This window comes from Mandrillus leucophaeus, unplaced genomic scaffold (genome assembly GCF_000951045.1).
Source record: "Mandrillus leucophaeus isolate KB7577 unplaced genomic scaffold, Mleu.le_1.0 Scaffold1, whole genome shotgun sequence".
NCBI classification, from domain to species: domain Eukaryota; kingdom Metazoa; phylum Chordata; class Mammalia; order Primates; family Cercopithecidae; genus Mandrillus; species Mandrillus leucophaeus.
Genome location: NW_012098097.1, coordinates 9806195 through 9824004, shown reverse-complemented (window position 1 = coordinate 9824004; position 17810 = coordinate 9806195). Strand labels below are relative to the sequence as shown.

The following is a 17810-nucleotide window of genomic DNA, read 5'->3' as shown; positions in this document are numbered from 1 at the left end:
GCCCCGCGCCCCGCCACCGCTGCCTCCGAGCAAAGCCGGGCTGGGCTTGGAGCTCCTCATGGAGAAAGTGCCAGGCGAGATGGAGATCGAGCGCAGGGAGCGGAGCGAGGAGCTGTCCGAGGCGGAGAGGAAGGCGGTGCAGGCTACGTGGGCCCGGCTCTATGCCAACTGCGAGGACGTGGGGGTGGCCATCCTGGTGAGGTAGGTGTCGCCCGGCCCGGCCGGGCCCTGGGCAGGGAGGGCGGTAGCGGCTCCGGGCGGGCTGGGCCCGGGTCCGAGCTCCAGCGCCACCTCCCCAGCCGCGAATGGGGCCGGTCCGAGGTCGGCGGGGCAGGCAGCGTGGGGCGCCTTGGGGTGAACGAAGCCTTGGTTGAGCCTTCCCTGGCTCCGGCGCGGTGCTCACCAGGAACTAGGAACCAGATGCAGGAGAGCACCTCGGTCCTCCTCCTCTCCCTGGCCTCAGAACTCCTTGCTCGGCCAGCGACCCCAGACACCCAGCCAAGCTGTCAGACACACACATTTTTCTGGCCTTTCAAAGGGAGTAGCAGGGGCTCCCCATTTTAGAGATGGGAAAACCGAGGCTCAACTCAGAAGGGGGACAAAGAGGAGCAGACCCCTGTCTCCAGCTTCGCCGCTTGCCAGATTCAAAGCCTCTTGGAAGAACAGAGAGCAAAGAGCAGAGGTTGAGAAGGAGGAGAGCACGGGGGTCCAGTGTTCCCAGCTGCCCTCTTCCTGCTGGACGGCATGGGCCAGCAGGAGCTCCCAGGGCAGGCACAGGTGAGTGGAGAAGCAAACAGTCCCCTAGGATACAATCCCTGCTGAGTTAGGAGGGTGAGGGGAAGAAAAGAGAAGCTTCAGGAGACAGGGCCTAACCCTAAAACCCCCCACCTAGGGAGGAAATGCAGTGGTTTGGGCTTAGGGGTCATTCAGGCACCACATGCCCCCAAGAAACCCACAAACAGAGAGCACCCCGTTCTTCACACACCTGCGCATAGAGCACACACACCATCCTCATAGAGGTGATGTGTCCAAGCCTCGAAAGCTAGTCACTGACTCTAGCTACAAATCCATGCTCTCTTCCCACACGTGCTGGTCCCTGGGGGTGCAGGCAGAGGAGCCCCAGACCATGTTCACCCTCAAGCCCCCCTGTTCTTGGCAGAGGAAAGTGGTCAAATCTAGGACAGAGTAGGGCAGCCTTGTCATGTGCAGATGGGGTGAAGCCTCGCTCTGGAAGGGCAGCTTTAGTGCATGCCTGACTCCCAGGCCAGCTCCGTCTCCAGCTTCTTCTCCCTGTGGCCTCTCCCAAGCCTGGGACCTATCCAGTTCCACCATGATATGCCCTGATTCCAACTCGGAAGCAGATTTTGGTGGAAAAAGAGCAGGAAGCCTTTCTAAGGGTTCTAAGGAGTTACAGGAGCGCTCCTAAGGATAGGGCAGCTATCTCAGCAGCCCCCAGGCCCAGCAACACAGCTGGGAGTGACAAGAAGCTAAGAGGGACATTGGGATACTAGGGCCTCAGATGCTCGGAACCACCGATCCCCACACGTGCTGGCACCCATACAAGCACACAGTGGGTAGCAGAGCCACAGACGCGCCAGACTGCATCCTCGGAGGGCGCCGTCAGCTGCGTGTCAGCACCTGCAGCCACCGGCCTCGCATGCATCTGGCACACTCATGTGTCACCATGAAGAAGTGAGGCAGGGTCTTCAGGACCTGGGAGGTTTTCTGTCCCAACCCCTGCCATGTACCTGTGCGGATACGTGGAGGAAGGGCTCACCATCCACATCTCAGGGCACCACTGACCCTCCCCAGGAAGGGGACCAGGGAAGGGCAGATGCCAAGGGGGAAATGAAACACCGAGACCAGGGCCATGTCTGGGCAGTCCGAGTTTTCAGCAAGGATTTCTTTCTCTCTCTACATCCCTCTTCCAGTTCCCCACTCCTGTCTTGCAGAGGGGCCTGGGCCTGGGCTGGGGGAGGTCATCACCAATGCGGTCAGTGCCCAGAGTAACCCCTCACTACTCTGACTCCACTTCTGTGTGGACTAGAGCCCAGCCCCAGGACAGCCTGGCCCAGCTTTGTCTCAGCCACTCCCTGCCAGCCCAAGCCCCGCAGGGCTTTGCTTTCCTTTTTCTCTCCTCCTGTCTCTGTCCAGGGCCTGGGCAGTGGGGGAAGGGGAGGAAAGGGGCATAAGGGCTCCTGAAGGTCCCTCCTCAGATCCTAGGCCCGTCAGTCTTGACACAGTGCCCTGTCTTCCCACACACAACGTACACATCCTCAAGGTCAAGGCCCCAGCTGCAGCCCTCTGGCCAGCACTCTCACCTCTGCCCTCCCCACTGCGCCAGGCCAGTGCCGTCAGCCCTTATGAGCCTGCAGGGCAGGAGGGAGGCAGCTGCACCTCCACATCCCCAACCTGGAGAAGTTGCCACGTTGGTGGGGGTGGAGGAGGCGTTGCTTTTGGAGCCTGAGGCAGACCCCACACTTCCATTCCCTGCCAAGGAGGAGACCAAGAGGGAACACCCACCCTCCCTCCTGGTTGTAACTCTGACACCTTCCTCCTCACACTCAGACAGGCCTATTTCAGGCTCTCTTGGAAGCCCAGATGTCTCTGGGAGCCGAGAAACTCCCCAGGGCTGGCTGTGGAGACTCCTCCCTGGCAGCACAGGCTGAGATCGGGAGGGTCTCAGGTGGAAACACCGCGGAGCCAGGAGGAAGGAGCCAGGCACATGGGCCCCAGGGGCGACAGAACCGTGGAGGGTCTGGGTGGGGGCTCCCTGAGACTGTCATTCCTCAGGGCCACAACCCGGTGGTGGGTGTTGAGGCAGGAGACACCTGGTTACCAGGCCACGATCCCCTGGCACAGCTGTCTCTCCAGGCAGTGTGGGGAAACTGTCAAAGTAGGGCCTGCCTGGGCCCTTTCCTGGCGCTGCCATCTACTTTGTTGGGCAATCTTGGACATCAATTCCTAATTCATAGGATGGGGATTAAAACAGTGCCTATCTCAGGAGAGAATTGCAAGGATTCGTGAGATCATACAGTAAGTGCTCAATAAATGTTCCCTGTTCTTTCCGCATCAGTAAAATAGAAGTAATACCTGCTTAGCTGTGGCAATTAAATACAGTAACAGGCCGGGCACGGTGGCTCACACCTGTAATCCCAGCACTTTGGGAGGCTGAGGCAGGCAGATCACCGGAGGTCAGGAGTTCATCACCAGCCTGGCCAGCATGGTGAAACCCTGTCTCTACTAAAAAGACAAAAATTAGCCAGGTGTGGTGGCGGGTACCTGTAATCCCAGCTAACTTGGGAGTCTGAGGCAGGAGAATCCCTTGAACCCGGTAGGCAGAGGTTGCAGTGAGCCAAGATTGCGCCACTGCACTCCAGCCTGGACAACAGAGTAAGATTCTGTCTCAAAAAGAAAAAAGAAAAAAAAAAGAAAAGAAAAGAAAAAGAAAAAGTACAAAAACATTGTAACACATCAGGCAAATATATATATATATATCATTGTTAATATTTTGTGTCAGGGTCTTGCTCTGTCACCCAAGCTAGAGTGCAGTGGTGCCATCAAGGTTCACTGCAGCCTCCAATCCTGGGCTCATGATGCGATCGGATCTTCCTGCTGCAGCCTCCCAAGTAGCTAGGAGTACAGACGGTCACCACCACACCCAGCCAATTTCTTTCTTTTTTTCTGGAGACAGGATCTCACTATGTTGCCCAGGCTGGTCTCGAACTCCTGGCCTCAAGTGATTTTCCTGCCTTGGCCTCCCAGAGTTCTGGGATTACAGGCATAAGCCACCACACCTGGCCTTTTATTATTATTATTATCATTATTTCTTTTGATTCAGGATCTCACTCTGTCACCCAGGCTGGAGTGCAATGGCACAATCTTGGCTCCCTGCAGCCTTGCCCTCCTGGGTTCAAGTGATCCTCTCACTTTAGACTCCTGAGTAGCTGGAATCAAAGGTGTGTGCCACCACACCTGGCTAATTTTTTGTATTTTGTAGAGACAGGGTTTGCCACATTGCCCAGGCTGGTCTCAAACGCCTGAGCTCGAGCAGTCCACCCGCCTTGGCGTCGTAAAGTGCTAGAATTACAGGCGTGAGCCACCGTGCCCGGCCATATCATTATTTTTTATTGCAATTGTAAAACCTCCAAAGTTTGAGATGCTCGTTTAAGTCCAAATTGGGTTTTTCACATTTGTCCCTCATTACAGTGCTTCTCCAGAAAATTCAATGTATTTTCAAACCCATCGCCTCACGTGTCCTCACCCGTGTATCCATGAAGCAGTGAGCGCAGCCCTCCTCTCGCCCTTCTGCAGACAGCGAGCTTGTGAAGCAGTTTGCCCAAGATCACAGTTGGCCTCTGGGAGGGGCCCTCCTGAGTCTCCACACAGACTGTGCCCTGGTCACTGTGCAAGCTTCCCCCGCCAATAGCAGCTCCACCACCAGCAGGGACGACCCGGCCAGATGCCCTCTCCACATCTGTTCTAGCCCTCACATCTGAGACTCGACTCCTGGCCAAAGGGCTGCTTCCGCAAATTATCAGCTCTCTCTGATCACAAAGGGGACACATGAAGGGGCAGAACAATGTGGAAGAACAGGTCCAGGACACTCCATACATTTTCTGGGGATTCACTTAAGTTATGTAAGTTCTGATTGAGTCCATGCCCATGTCTCACATGATGTCCAGCCTCGACAGGGAGAGGAGGTACAAAAGTCATTGTCGGCCGGGCGTGGTGGCTCACACCTGTAATCCCAGCACTCTGGGAGGCTGAGGCAGGCGGATCACCTGAGGTCAGGAATTTGAGACCAGCCTCCAACATGGTGAAACCCCATCTCTACTAAAAATACAAAAAATTAGCTAGCCGGGCGTGGTGATGGATGCCTGTAGTTCCAGCTACTCAGGAAGCTGAGGCAAGAGAATCACTTGAATCCAGGAGGCAGAGGTTGCAGTGAGTCAAGATTGCACCACTGCACTCCAGCCTGGTCTCTACTAAAAATACAAAAAATTAGCCAGGAGTGGTGACAGATGCCTGTAGTCCCAGCTACTCAGGAAGCGAAGGCAAGAGAATCACTTGAACCCAGGAGGCAGAGATTGCAGTGAGCCAAGATTGCACCACTGCACTCCAGCCTGGACAACAGAGTGAGACTCCATCTCAAAAAAAAAAAAAAAAAAAAAGCCATCGTTTTCCACACTGCAGTGCCCCAGCTAGGGCAGGGGGTCAGAGGGTGCGTGAGAGCCTTGGGATCCCGTCTGACAGGCTGGAAGGAGGGCAGGGAAGGTCACCTGAGTGGTGCCAATGGCCTCGGGGGCAAAGCATTTCGCCTGGGCCAGTCTGCTCCAGGTAAGGCATGTCTGACACAGGAAAAGGGTAGTAGAAAGGAATGTGGCTCACCCGAGGAACATTTTCCCAACGGTAAGTAAAGCCACTGAGCCAGGACAGGGATGATGTGAGTATAGTGGGGAATGTGGGCATGAGTTTGAAGAAGTGGGTGGGGGACAGTTCAGAAGTCTGGAATGCCCGGTTAAGGAGTTTCGCTTTGGCAGACAATAGGGAGCCATTGAATGTTTTCGAGCATGAGCATGACTTCATGAAAGCAGTATTTTGGGAGAATCAGAACAGTTTCAGACCAACTGGAGAGGATTTAATTTCAGATCAACTCATGGTTCCAGAACCTGAGCTCTTACCCTCTCAGCTATGACTAGAGCAGGCCCTGAAGAGGGTGTAGAGTTTGGGAAGGAAGCAAGAAGTGAGGAAGACAGGCCTGGGAGAGGAAGCCACCAGCCTGAGCAAGCCTGGCAGATAGACACGGCCAGACTTGGTAGGGGCGAGCCGGCTTGGCCAGAGCGAGGAGGGTCTATGCTGAGGTCTACGGATGGTAGTGAAAACAGTGATGGTGCAGGGGTGGGGGAGACTGGGGTCCACTTCTTCAGCCCCTACTGTCCTGGCAGCTTCAGGGTGGGCCCGAGGCAGCCTCCAGCTTCAGCGACCACCCCTGTTCCTCTTGCCAGGTTCTTTGTGAACTTCCCCTCGGCCAAGCAGTACTTCAGCCAGTTCAAGCACATGGAGGAACCCCTGGAGATGGAGCGGAGCCCCCAGCTGCGGAAGCATGCCTGCCGAGTCATGGGGGCCCTCAACACTGTCGTGGAGAACCTGCACGACCCCGACAAGGTGTCCTCTGTGCTGGCCCTTGTGGGGAAAGCCCATGCCCTCAAGCACAAGGTGGAGCCAGTGTACTTCAAGGTATGCGCCCTGATCTGCTGCAGAGCCGCCACCGCCCACACCTCATGGCCATCTGCAGCTCGCAGGCTCTGGGAGGGCTCCCTGGGGCAGCAGAGGTGATCCCACGAGTGGCTGCGAGAGGGAGGGGCAGTGTCCGGCAGCAGGATGGAGGGGCTCAGTCCAGGGCAACCCTTGTCCCGAGAGCACTGGGTGCCCAAAGCTGGCAGACTGTTGTGTTAAGAATGATCCTCTTGGCCGGGCGCAGTGGCTCAAGCCTGTAATCCCAGCACTTTGGGAGGCCGAGACGGGCGGATCATGAGGTCAGGAGATCGAGACCATCCTGGCTAACACGGTGAAACCCCATCTCTACTAAAAAATACAAAAAACAAAAAAAAAAAACCTAGCCGGGCGAGGTGGCGGGCACCTGTAGTCCCAGCTACTCGGGAGGCTGAGGCAGGAGAATGGCGTAAACCCGGGAGGCGGAGCTTGTAGTGAGCCGAGATGGCGCCACTGCACTCCAGCCTGGGCGACAGAGCGAGACTCCGTCTCAAAAAAAAAAAAGAATGATCCTCTTGGCCACACATGGGGCAGAGGGGCCCGGGGGTTGCGGGACGCAGGGTGCCCAGGCGTTCACTCCCCCTTCCTCCCTTTGCCCCCAGATCCTCTCTGGGGTCATTCTGGAGGTGGTCGCCGAGGAATTTGCCAATGACTTCCCACCTGAGACGCAGAGAGCCTGGGCCAAGCTGCGTGGCCTCATCTACAGCCACGTGACCGCTGCCTACAAGGAAGTGGGCTGGGTGCAGCAGGTCCCCAACGCCACCACGTGAGGAGGCGGGCGAGGGTGGGCTGGGCAGCCTCCCCGCCATGTCCTATCCTGTCCCATCTCTCCTGGGGCCCTGGGGCTGACCACCTGGGCAGGCACACTTGAGGCAGGCCAACTCTGGGGTCTGACATGTAAGAACAGGCATAATAGGAAAAGGCCTTCAAGATGGCTCCCCTGTGACTTCAGGCTGCGCAGAGCCATGGGCCCTGAGCAAAAATCCTCCCAAAGAGCCTTCCCCTTCCCTAGAGCCAGGGAGTGCTTAGAGCACCCAAAGCCACAGCTGCCCAGGCAGAGAGGCGCCAGAGGCTCCCGGCGGGAAGGTCCAATCGTCAGGCTCAGAGGCAGCCCAGGCCAGCCCAACCACTTCCTCCCTGGGTGCCAATCCTCCCTGGGTGCCAATCACAAGGGGCTGTTTTCTCATCTCATGCCTACCAGTGCTGCTAAATGCCCTCTGCCTCAACAGGGCTAGAGCCAGGAGGATCACGAGGACACATACACACACACATGTCCCAGCCCACGAGGGAGCTACATGGGTGTCACTCACACGCACACAAGTAAGGGGATGTTTACTTCCAGGCTGACCTGGAGGCTGGGCTTCCAGTTCTGGGCCCAGGAGGTGGCTCAAGGAGGGTGGCCGCCCTCTGTGACTCCTGCTGACTCGGAGCGTGAGGGGAGGGCTAGCCCCCAGACGTGGTGGTTGGGAACACTCAGCCTCCCTGGGCCCCCAAGGGGAGGCTGACTCTGGGAGCTGAATGGAGAGGCGGAGGCAAGGCTCGAGTAGGAAGAAGCGAGAGGAGCGGAGGCGGGAATGGGAAGCAGGGGTCAGCCAGCAGCCCGGGACACGCGTGGTAGAGAAACATTCCCAGCAGTTTCCCATGGAAAAGGCGGCGTCTCCCGCCGGGCTCCGCACGGGCCCCCAAGACTGCCGGCCCTCCTGTTCACAGGCACAGCTCCTGGAGGAGGTCCCCTGAGGGCAGCTGGGGACGCCAGGCCTCCTGCCCTTCCTGCTGCTGACCACACTGGCCCCGGGCTGGCTCCTGCTCCCCTCCCCCTTCTCCCGTCAGCACCACCCCAAGAGAGTGGAGTCCTCGGGAACTGCTGGCTGGAGCCAAGCCAACTCCAGATGTGCACAGCTGGGCCCTGGCCTGCCTGAGACCTGGGAGTCAATGGGAAACAAGCAGATGCTGGCCCACCAGAGGAGGGCACTGGCAGAGCGTGGAGAGCTGTGGTTGCCTCCTCACCCCCGACCAGCTGTCACCCAGAGGGTCCAGGGAAAAGACAGGGGAAGAGGAGGGGAGGGGGCTTGCTTGCCCTCCCACCCCTTTCCCCAGGCAGGCTCTGCTGCCAAAGATGAGTTTGTTTACAGCCAGGACACAAGACTTCCTGCTTCCAGAGAAAAGGGCTTTTTTACAAGGGCCAAGAGGGACTGGAAAGAGCTGGCTGGGCGCGAGCCCCAGTGAATCAGAAACACATGGCCCAAGTTCCCCAGCACGCTGCCCATCCTGCCCTCCCCACCCTGCCCTAGGGACTAAGATCTCTCCAAACCCCAAACATTTTGAAACTGCCGAAGTCTCCTCCTCCGCCCACTTCTGCTCCTTGTGGACTGAATGGAGATGGGCTACCGTGGAAACTGACACTCCAAGGGGGTTAGCTCCCAGCCGTCAAGTGGTGGGGTTGCCCCACATCCCTTTACATCCTCTAGCCCACCCCTAGTGTCCCTGGCCTAAGCCTGCAGAGCCTCTGGCTGCCAGAGTCCCCAGGGGCTTGAGGGTAGGACAGAGTTACAGAGCAGAGTCCTAGAAGGCCCTCGCCCAACTTCTCTTATCAGGGAAGCAGGGGTGGGCCAGGCGTCACCGTTTATTGAGCCGTCTCTGCTCCAGGGTGTGCGCCTTCGCATGGGTGGGGGCGGGGAGGCACGATGATTGCAGTGGGGGCTGTGTGTACCGAGAATACGAGAATACAGATGGGTGGCCCGAGGAGGGACGAGACAGGCCCGACAGAATGCGCCACATTTCAGAATTAATGGAAAAAGCTCACATTGGTATGGTGCTATGCAGTTTGTGAAACACTTTTTTACCCAGTTTGTCACAAGACAGACATTATTCACATTTTAGAGAAAAAGATCCGGAGCTCCCATGGGCCAGTAGACTTGCCTGAGATCACATAGCAGGTTCGTAGCAGGACGGAGACTAGAACTTGGGTCTTACGGTTGCTTTCAACTGCACTGTGCCGGCTCTCTTGGCAGGAAGTGAACCTTGCCAGCCCCAGGTCCTCCCCCTTTCCCCCGAGGGTCCTTCCCTGCCTCTGGTAACGTATGTCCTTCCCTTCCTATCTCGTCCACAGCCCACCGGCCACACTGCCCTCTTCGGGGCCGTAGGACCCCTCCCTCCACCCCCCTCCCTGGCAGCACCTTGAGCAGAAGGCCGAGTTCTGAAGACCCTCCTTGATGCTCCATTTCTGGGTGCCAAGGAAGCTGGAGGAATCCCTGACTCAACTTCCCCAAAGGAGGCCTCTGTGGTGGCCACGGTCCCCCCGCCTGGAGCTGCCGGGAGGCGGCGCTGGCTGCCTGGATGCTGACCCCAGCGCGGCGGGCAGGGTGGGGGACCCTTCTTCCTCGCAGAGCGGGGCCCACTCTTCTTAGCTTTTCTACTCACTGTTAGAGGGACCTAGCTGAGCGGCTGGCGGGAAGCGGGACAGGTCTAGGAGTCCCTTGGGGAATAAACCAGCCCCGTTTCTATCAGCCCAGCCGGCATGCAGGTCTGCGCATCACCATCTAGAGTATCACGCACACATCTACCATATATACAGATATATTCTATATACGAGCTATATATAAATATATATATACACATATATATACACACACGTACATATCTAGAATGTGTATCCACGGGGCCCAGAAGCCTCGGTTCGGCCCCCACCTGTGAGTGGGGCAGGGAGCGGTTCCGGTTGTGCAGAGAACAGAGTGTTCTGGCAAAGAGGAAATCCCGCAGCAGCGCAGAGGACCTGGGCCTGGAGGGGCAGGGCTGGGGCGACCCGGCTTGGCGGCAAAGCCCAGCCCTTCTCAGACCAGCTCCCCACATTCCTGAATTCCACTTCCAGGCAGAAAGGAGTGGGCTCCCCCTACTCCCTCAGAGGAACTGACTCACTGACTGTCCTAGAATGGGCAAGGGCAGAGCGAAGTTCTGGATGGGATGACTGCACTAGGGGAGGGGCCTCCGTCCAGAAACCTCGACCGCCAGCTCCACCTGCCTTGGCCACCAGGGTAGCCCCGGGGAATCCGGGCTGCTGGGCAGCAGGTTGGCGGGACCACATGCCTGGGTCTCACCCTCAGCCCCGAGGGCCGAGGGCTTTCCCCACCCCCTTCTCCTCCTGGCCGGCAGTCGGCCCTGTCTATTTATGTGCGCCAGCCGTGCTGGGGGGCCCCCATGTGTGCCCCTTGGTCACATGTATCGTCTCCAAGGATGTTTTGCTGCTGTGGCTACTATGCCTGTGTCCCCTCCTGGCCCATCCTCATCTTCATCTGTGTAACTGCCTGTTCTCCTTTTCTAGTTTCTGATGTTTGTAACCAGACCCAGCTGTGTCATTAAACAGACCTGTTCTTGCTGTACCTGTGCACACTCGTGCAGTCTCTTCCTGCCACCTGCCCTCACCTCTGTCCCCCATCCCTGGTTCTGGGCTCCAGCCTTTTTCTTGAAAGTCCTCCCCTGACCTCCCACACCAAGGGTACCCCATCCCCTGTCCCACACCAAGGGCACCCCATCCCCTGTCCCACACCAAGGGCGCCCCATGCCCTGTCCCACACCAAGGGCGCCCCATCCCCTGTCCCACACCAAGGGCGCCCCATCCCCTGTCCCACACCAAGGGCGCCCCATCCCCTGTCCCACACCAGGGGCGCCCCATCACTTGTGTCTCACCTTTGGCTCCCCCTGGGCTTCTCTCTAAATTGGGGATTAAGATTGCTGTGGGTTCCTCACCTGGTTCATCAGGAACACAGAGCTGGAAACTGGAACTGGGGTTTTGTGGGGGCTGGGGGAGGTCAGCCTTGTTAAAAGGTCAGGAGGCAAGGCCGGGCGCGGTGCCTCATGCCTGTAATTCCAGCACTTTGGGAGGCCAAGGAGGGCGGATCACTTGAGGTCAGGAGATCAAGACCCTCCTGGCCAACGTGGTGAAACCCCATCTCTACTAAAAATACAAAAATTAGCCGGGCATGGTGGCGCGCACCTGTAGTCCCGCTACTCAAGAGGCTGAGGCAGAAGAATCGCTTGAACCCAGGAGGAGGAGGTTGCAGTGAGCCGAGATAGTGCCTCTGCCTCTGTGACAGAGCAAGACTCCGTCTCAACAACAACAAGAAGTCAGGAGATTTTTAAGGTTTGGTTCTGGAAATCTCCTCCCAGCAAGAGTACAATAGGGAGGAAGGAATCAGAGGTGAGATATCCACACAAAAGGGCCCTGTTTGTCCCAGTACTTTAGTGATAGAGCCAAGGATTGAACCTTGACCTTCTTTCTTTTAGACGGAGTTTCGCTGTTGTTGCCCAGGCTGGAGTGCAATGGTGCGATCTCGGCTCACCGCAACCTCTGCCTCATGGGTTCAAGCGATTCTCTTACCTCAGCCTCTCAAGTAGCTGGAATTACAGGCATGCACCACCATGCCCGGCTAATTTTTGTATTTTATAGTAGAGACGGGGTTTCAGCATGTTGGCCAGTATGGTCTTGATCTCCTGACTTCAGGTAATCCGCCCACCTCAGCCTCCCAAAGTGCTGGGATTACAGGCGTGAGCCACCGCACCTGGCCTGAACCTTGACCTTCTAGACCTGAACACGGGAGGCTGTGCACAGGCAGAGCTGAGGGCCTGGCCCTGCTGCTCAAATTACATGCGGTAGATTAGCCCTTGGGTGTTTGAGAAAGGAAGCCTGCTTTCATCAGCCTTAAACCCCCAATACCTTCCCTGAGCTCTCAGCTCCCAGACCCCTTCCCCAGCCCTCTATCCCTCACCTCATAGCCTGCTGGGTCAGGCCTGCCCAGCCCCCACCCAATGATGGAGGCGGCAGCAGCAGCAGCTCCCTGAGAAGGGACCAGGAGGTCACCAGCCCCGGGTGGGCTGCAGGAGAAGCAGGAAACAGCCTCTGCCCCTTGGGAGGCCTGCGGGCTGCCTGGGAAGACTCAGCTGACACGCAGGAAGAATCTTGTCTCCCAGACCATGAACTCCTTGAGTGCAGCCTCCGCCTTTGTCTCCTGGGCCTGGCACAGGGGAGGAACTAAGTAGAAATCCAAAGAATCAATAAATAACCACTCTTAGAAAGCAAGACAAGTACCCGGCACGGGCCAAGAGTGAGCTGTGTGAACTAAAACGGTGCAGGGCAGAGAGGACAGTGCAGGTCCAGCCTTCCCAGGGAGGCAATGCCAAAAGACAGCGTGCTGGCTCTGGGCCCAGACTCCATCTCTCACTGCTATGCGACCTTGGGTAAGTCACGCAGCCTTTCTGAGCCACAGTCACCTCTAACTTCATGTTCACTCACTGCAGGAGTGGTGCATGCCTGTAATTCCAGCACTTTGGGAGGCCGAGGCAGACGGATCACTTGAGGTGGATCACTTGAGGTCAGGAGTTCGAGACCAGCCTGGCCAACATGGTGAAACGCTGTCTCTACTGAAACCCTGTCTCTACTAAAAATACAAAAATTAGCCAGGTGTGATGGCGGGCGCCTGTGATCCCAGCTACTCAGGAGGCTGAGGGAGGAGAATCACTTGAACTCAGGAAGAGGAGGCTATAGTGAGCTGAGATCGCACCATTGCACTCCAGCCTGGGCGACAGAATGAGACTCTGTCTCCAAAAAAAAAAAAGAAAGAAAGAAAGAAAGAAAAAGAAAAGAGAAGAGGCTGGGCACGGTGGCTCACGCCTGTAATCCCAGCACGTTGGGAGGCTGAGGCAGGCAGATCACGAGGTCAGGAGTTCGAGACCAGCCTGGCCAACATGGTGACACCCCATCTCTACTAAAAATACAAAAATTAGCCAGGCGTGGTGGCAGGCAAGGCAAGACTCCATCTCAAAAAAAAAAAAAAAAAAAAAAAAAAAAAAAAAAAAAAAAAAAAAAAAAAGAAAGAAGGAAAGAAAAGAAAAGAAATGGAAGTAACCCAGGGGAGCTTCCAAGTCCTGGGCCCAGGGCCCCTAGTGGGCCCAGGAAAGCCAGAGCTGGAACCAGAGTCAATGGGGGCCATAGAGCCATGGGCCGTAGGGACTATCGGAGGAAAAGGGGCATCTGAGGTCGGGGGTAGGGGAGACCATCCGGGAAGAAAGCCCGCCCTCCTCATTTCACATCACTTGGCTTGAGAATGGTGAAGGGGCTTCTGAACTCATCAAAACTGGAATCCTTCGGGAATGTGGCCCTTCTGGAAGGTTCTCCCTGCTCTCCACTCCCAACAGAGAGGACACCGGCAATTAGTGAATCAGCCAGACCCGGGCTGGTGATGCTACTTGGACCTGGGGCAAACAAGATACCTAAGAGGCCTTGCTGGGGGAAGGCGTGGTATTCTCTAGGGGCTATGCCTGGGTGCTGGGGACTAGTGGGTAAGGAGCAACGTCTGGTCTTTGGTTTTGTTCTCTACACCCAGAGTTAGCTATCTCTCCCAGGAGCTGAGCAAGTGGGTCAGCTCCCCGGGCGAGCTGGGGCTGTGAGCGACGTGGGCGTCAGGAACTGGGGTGCACGGCGGCTTCTTCCCTGGCAAAACGGTTTCTGGCGGCGCAGGCCCACAGCGTCCCCTGCTGGCCGCGGAGGGCTCCTCACCCGGGAGCCGCCTCCGGAGCTGTGGACCCCGTTACCTTCCTGGGGTGACCACTTTCTCCCTCGTTTTCGGAAGCTGCAGCCGGGCTGCAGCCTGAGACCAAGGAAGCTGGAGGAATCCTTTCCCAGTTTATCTGCAGGAGAAGGAAGTGGGGGATTCTCTGTGCAGCCTCAGGACACTCAGGAAAATGTCACCTCCATAGTTGGAACCAAGTGGAAAAAGTTAATAAATGGTCAATTTTTTTTTAAAGAACGCCTGTAATCCCAGCACTTTGGAAGGCCGAGGTGGGAGAATTGCCTGAGCGCAGGAGGTCAAGGCTACAGTGAGGTGTGATCGTGCTGTAGTACTCTAGCCTGGGCAATAGAACAAGACCCCATCTCAAAACATAAAGTAAAATGATTTTTTCTGGGCCGGGCGCAGTGGCTCACCCTTGCAATCCCAGCACTTTGGGAGGCTGAGGCAGGCAAATCATGAGGTCAGGAGATCAAGACCATCCTGGCTAACACCGTGAAGCCCTATCTCTACTAAAACTACAAAAATTAGTCAGGCGTGGTGGCACAAGCCTGTAGTCCCAGCTACTCAGGAGGTTGAGGCAGGAGAATCACTTGAACCCAGGAGGTGGAGGTTGCAGTGAGCTGAGATCATGACACTGCACTCCAGCCTGGGCGACAGAGCGAGACTCTGTCTCAAAAAAAAAAAAGTAAAATCAATTTTTTTCATCATTGATATTTTTGTTTTAACATTGATTTTTAAAAATATTGTATTGCAATATTATTTCTCTTGATTACTAGGCCCCTTAAATTTTGGGCCCCAGGCCAGTGCCTCACTCGCCAAACCCTATTCCAGGTTCTGTCTTATTGTAGTGTCTTATTGTAGTGCATTCAAGGGACCCCAGCTGAAGAGCACTCATTTTTAAATCTTATTTATTTAATTTGAGACACTGTCTGGCTCTGTTGTCCAGGCTGGAGTGCAGTGTTGCGATCACAGCTCACTGTAACCTCAAACTCCTGGACTCAAGTGATCCTCCCTCCTCAGCCTCCCAAAGTGCTGATATTATAGACATGAGCCACCATGCCCAGCACACACTCTTCTTGACCTCCAGAAAGTCGCCCCCACTCACCCACCGGGCAGCAGGTTTCATAGTTGCTCATTGGATGGCTTTGCTAAAAGAATTGATTTTAGCAGGGTATGAGTTTGGACTCGGCCCTTAGGGCTGAAGACACTGGGGCAGGAGCTTTTGGTGGCAAGGAGCAAAGGCCTATTTGGGCTCCCAAAGTGAGGGTGGGAAGGCTGGGCACGGCGGCTCACGCCTGTAATTCCAGCACTTTGGGAAGCCGAGGTGGGAGGATCACCTGAGGTCAGGAGTTTGATACCAGCCTGCCCAATATGATGAAACCGTCTGTACTAAAAATACAAAAGTGTTAGCCAGGCGTGGTCGTGGGCGCCTGTAATCCCAGCTACTTAGGAGGCTGAGGCAGGAGAATCGCTTGAGCCCAGGAGACAGAGGTTGCAGTGAGCCAAGATAGCGCCAGTGCACTCCAACCTGGGTGACAGAGTGAGACTGTCTCAAAAAACAAAAAACAACAAAACAACAAACTAAGGGTGGGGAGTGCACAGTAAAGACATGCTTGGAAATAAGGGAGTCCAGTCTCTGGGGATCAGGGAAAGCCACATGACCCAGGTTTGCTGGAAGGAGAGACCGGTGCAGCTGCCCAGGAGCCTGGGAACTGAACAGCGGACTAGGGGAAGGCAGCTCCCAGCCCAACCATCTCCTGACCGTCTGATAAATATCAGGACTCCCACTGTCTCTTGCGCACCCCTACTGCAGCCTTAAGTCCCTGGGACCCCACTCATGTTGAGCGGGCTTCTCCACTTTCCCTTCCTTCCATCACGGAGTGACCAGCTCTCAATCTCCTCTGTGAAAAAACGCTGTAGAAACACTGTTGGAACCAGCCTTTCTCAGCGGCTGGGGTGGACAAAGCTCTCATTGGAGGCCACCCTGTAAGCCTGCCTGGGGCCCACCTGAGGTCTGATCAGCCCTGGCCGTCCAGAAACTGCCCCCACTACTGCACCAGTACCAAGGTCCCATTTCACTATTTCCTGGGAAAGAACAGAGACATCGTCCTCAGGGTCTCACTCTTGCCCAGGCTGGAGTGCAGTGGTGAAATCTCGGCTCACTGTAACCTCCACTTCCTGGGCTCAAGCAATCCTCCCACCTCAGTCTCCCAAATAGCTGGGACTATAGGCACGCGCCACCATGTCTGGCTAATTTTTGCATTTTTTGTAGAGATGGGTTTTTGCTGTGTTGCCCAGGCTGGTCTTGAACTACTGGGCTCAAGCAATCCACCCTTCTCAGCCTCCCAAAGTGCTGGGATTACAGGTGTGAACCGCGGCGCCGACAGTTTTAACTTATTCATCATAGGACCCTCTGCCCCCACCCCACAGCAACCAGCTGCAGTCCTACTGGCCCGTCCGCCCGACTTTGTTCATTCCTTCTACTGCCCTGGTTGCTTCAGGCCTAAGCCCAGGGTGGCCTCTGTGCCTTCCCCAGTCCATCCTGCACAGGCCACCAGCTCTGTGGCCACTACTGCTCCTGTTCCAGGATCTCCACTGGCTCCAGGTCACCTCCCAAAGACAGTCTGAGCGCCTCAGCCATCGAGGGCCCCAAGATCTGGCACCAACACACTTCCCTGGTCTTACCTGGCTTGTTCTCCATCACAGATTTGACTTTCTCTAGCTCCCGGTCTCTGCTCACTCGCCCCCAGGGTCTCCACCGCTGACACGGTCTTCCTTCCTCACGGAGCCTTGAGCCGCTCTGCGCCCTGTTTCTCAGAACCTTCCTTGAAGCCCCTTCTGGACAAGCGCCCTCCTCTGTGGTGTCCACGCCCATGTACGCAACCTCCCTCTTCTCTCATGGAGAGGTTTGAGAGGAGAAACAGGACCTCATTTAGTCTCTATTTTTTATTTTTTTTTGGAGACAGAGTCTCACTCTGTTGTCCAGCCTGAAGTGCATTGGTGCAATCTCGGCTCACTGCAACCTCTGCCCACTGGGTTCAAGTGATTCTTCCAACTCAGCCTCTCACATAGCTGGAATTACAGGCGTGTGCCACTGCACCTAGCTAGTTTTTGTAGTTTTAGTAGAAACGGGGTTTTACCATGTTGGCCAGGCTGGTCTCAAACTCCTGACCTCATAGGTCAGGATCCTCCCGCTTCGCCCTCCCAAAGTGCTGGGACTACAGGCATGAGCCACCTCACCCAGCCAGTCTCTTTAAATAATAGTGATGGGGTCTCACTATGCTGCCCAAGCCGACCTGGATCTCCTGGGCTTAAACGATCCTCCCACCTCTGCCTCTCAAGTAGCTGGGAATACAGACAGGAGCCACCACGCCCGGTTTAATGTGATTTACTGATGGATGGGATGTGAGGGGTGAAAGAGAGGACAGTTGACGAGGACTCCACGGTTTCTGGCCTGTTTAACTTGGCAAACAGAGTCGCCACTTGCGAGGGGAAATAGCCAGGGGAGAGGAGGCTTTGGCAGAGGTTCCGCTTTGTCCACACAAAGCATGAGGGGTCCAGGAAGCAAATGGAGGCTTCATCCTGAATCAGGACAGAGATGTCAGGGCTGGGATTTAAATTTGGGATTGGATGAGCTCACTGAGAAAAGAGTGTGGGAAGAGAAGAGGGGCGATGACAGAGTCCTGGAGTCATCAACTTTGAGGCCGGAATAAAGGGATCAGGGAGAGGGAGGATCAGGAGAGGGAGGATTAGGAAGGGGGAGGATCAGGGAGATGGGGGGATAGGAAGGATCAGGCAGAGGGGGCACCAGTGAGGGGCGAATGAGGGAGAAGGGGGACTAGGGAGAGGGCAAGGAGAAGGAGGACCAGGGAGAGAGGGAAGCAGGGTGAGGAGACGCCAGGTGGAGGAAGGATGTGGGGCGGAAGCCGGGGGATAGGGGATCAGAAGGAGGAGGTCAGTGGGAGGGAAGCC

General features: G+C 56.2%; 2 protein-coding genes across 5 annotated transcripts in view; one reads left to right on the top strand and one right to left on the bottom strand.

Annotated features, from left to right (window-relative positions):
* Nucleotides 1-10439, bottom strand: part of PRCD (progressive rod-cone degeneration) — a 26398-nt gene extending 15959 nt beyond the window's left edge. For both annotated transcript variants that reach the window (XR_001006529.1, XR_001006522.1), the window contains exon 1: nt 10192-10439. The gene's annotated coding sequence lies outside the window, so the exon portion shown is untranslated. The remainder of the gene's footprint in view (nt 1-10191) is intronic.
* The window catches only part of CYGB (cytoglobin), a 24257-nt gene extending 13605 nt beyond the window's left edge, over nt 1-10652 (top strand). Inside the window, exons 1-4 of one of the 3 annotated variants that reach the window (XM_011984691.1) lie at nt 1-201; nt 6009-6240; nt 6879-7042; nt 9386-10652. In XM_011984691.1, the coding sequence (XP_011840081.1) occupies nt 59-201; nt 6009-6240; nt 6879-7042; nt 9386-9419 (573 nt within the window). In that variant the 5' untranslated portion in view covers nt 1-58 and the 3' untranslated portion in view covers nt 9420-10652. Of the gene's footprint in view, nt 202-5024; nt 6241-6878; nt 7043-9385 lie in introns of those variants that run through there. The other 2 variants (XM_011984757.1, XM_011984621.1) reach the window with 2 other exon arrangements.
* Nucleotides 10653-17810: the final 7158 nt, after the last annotated feature.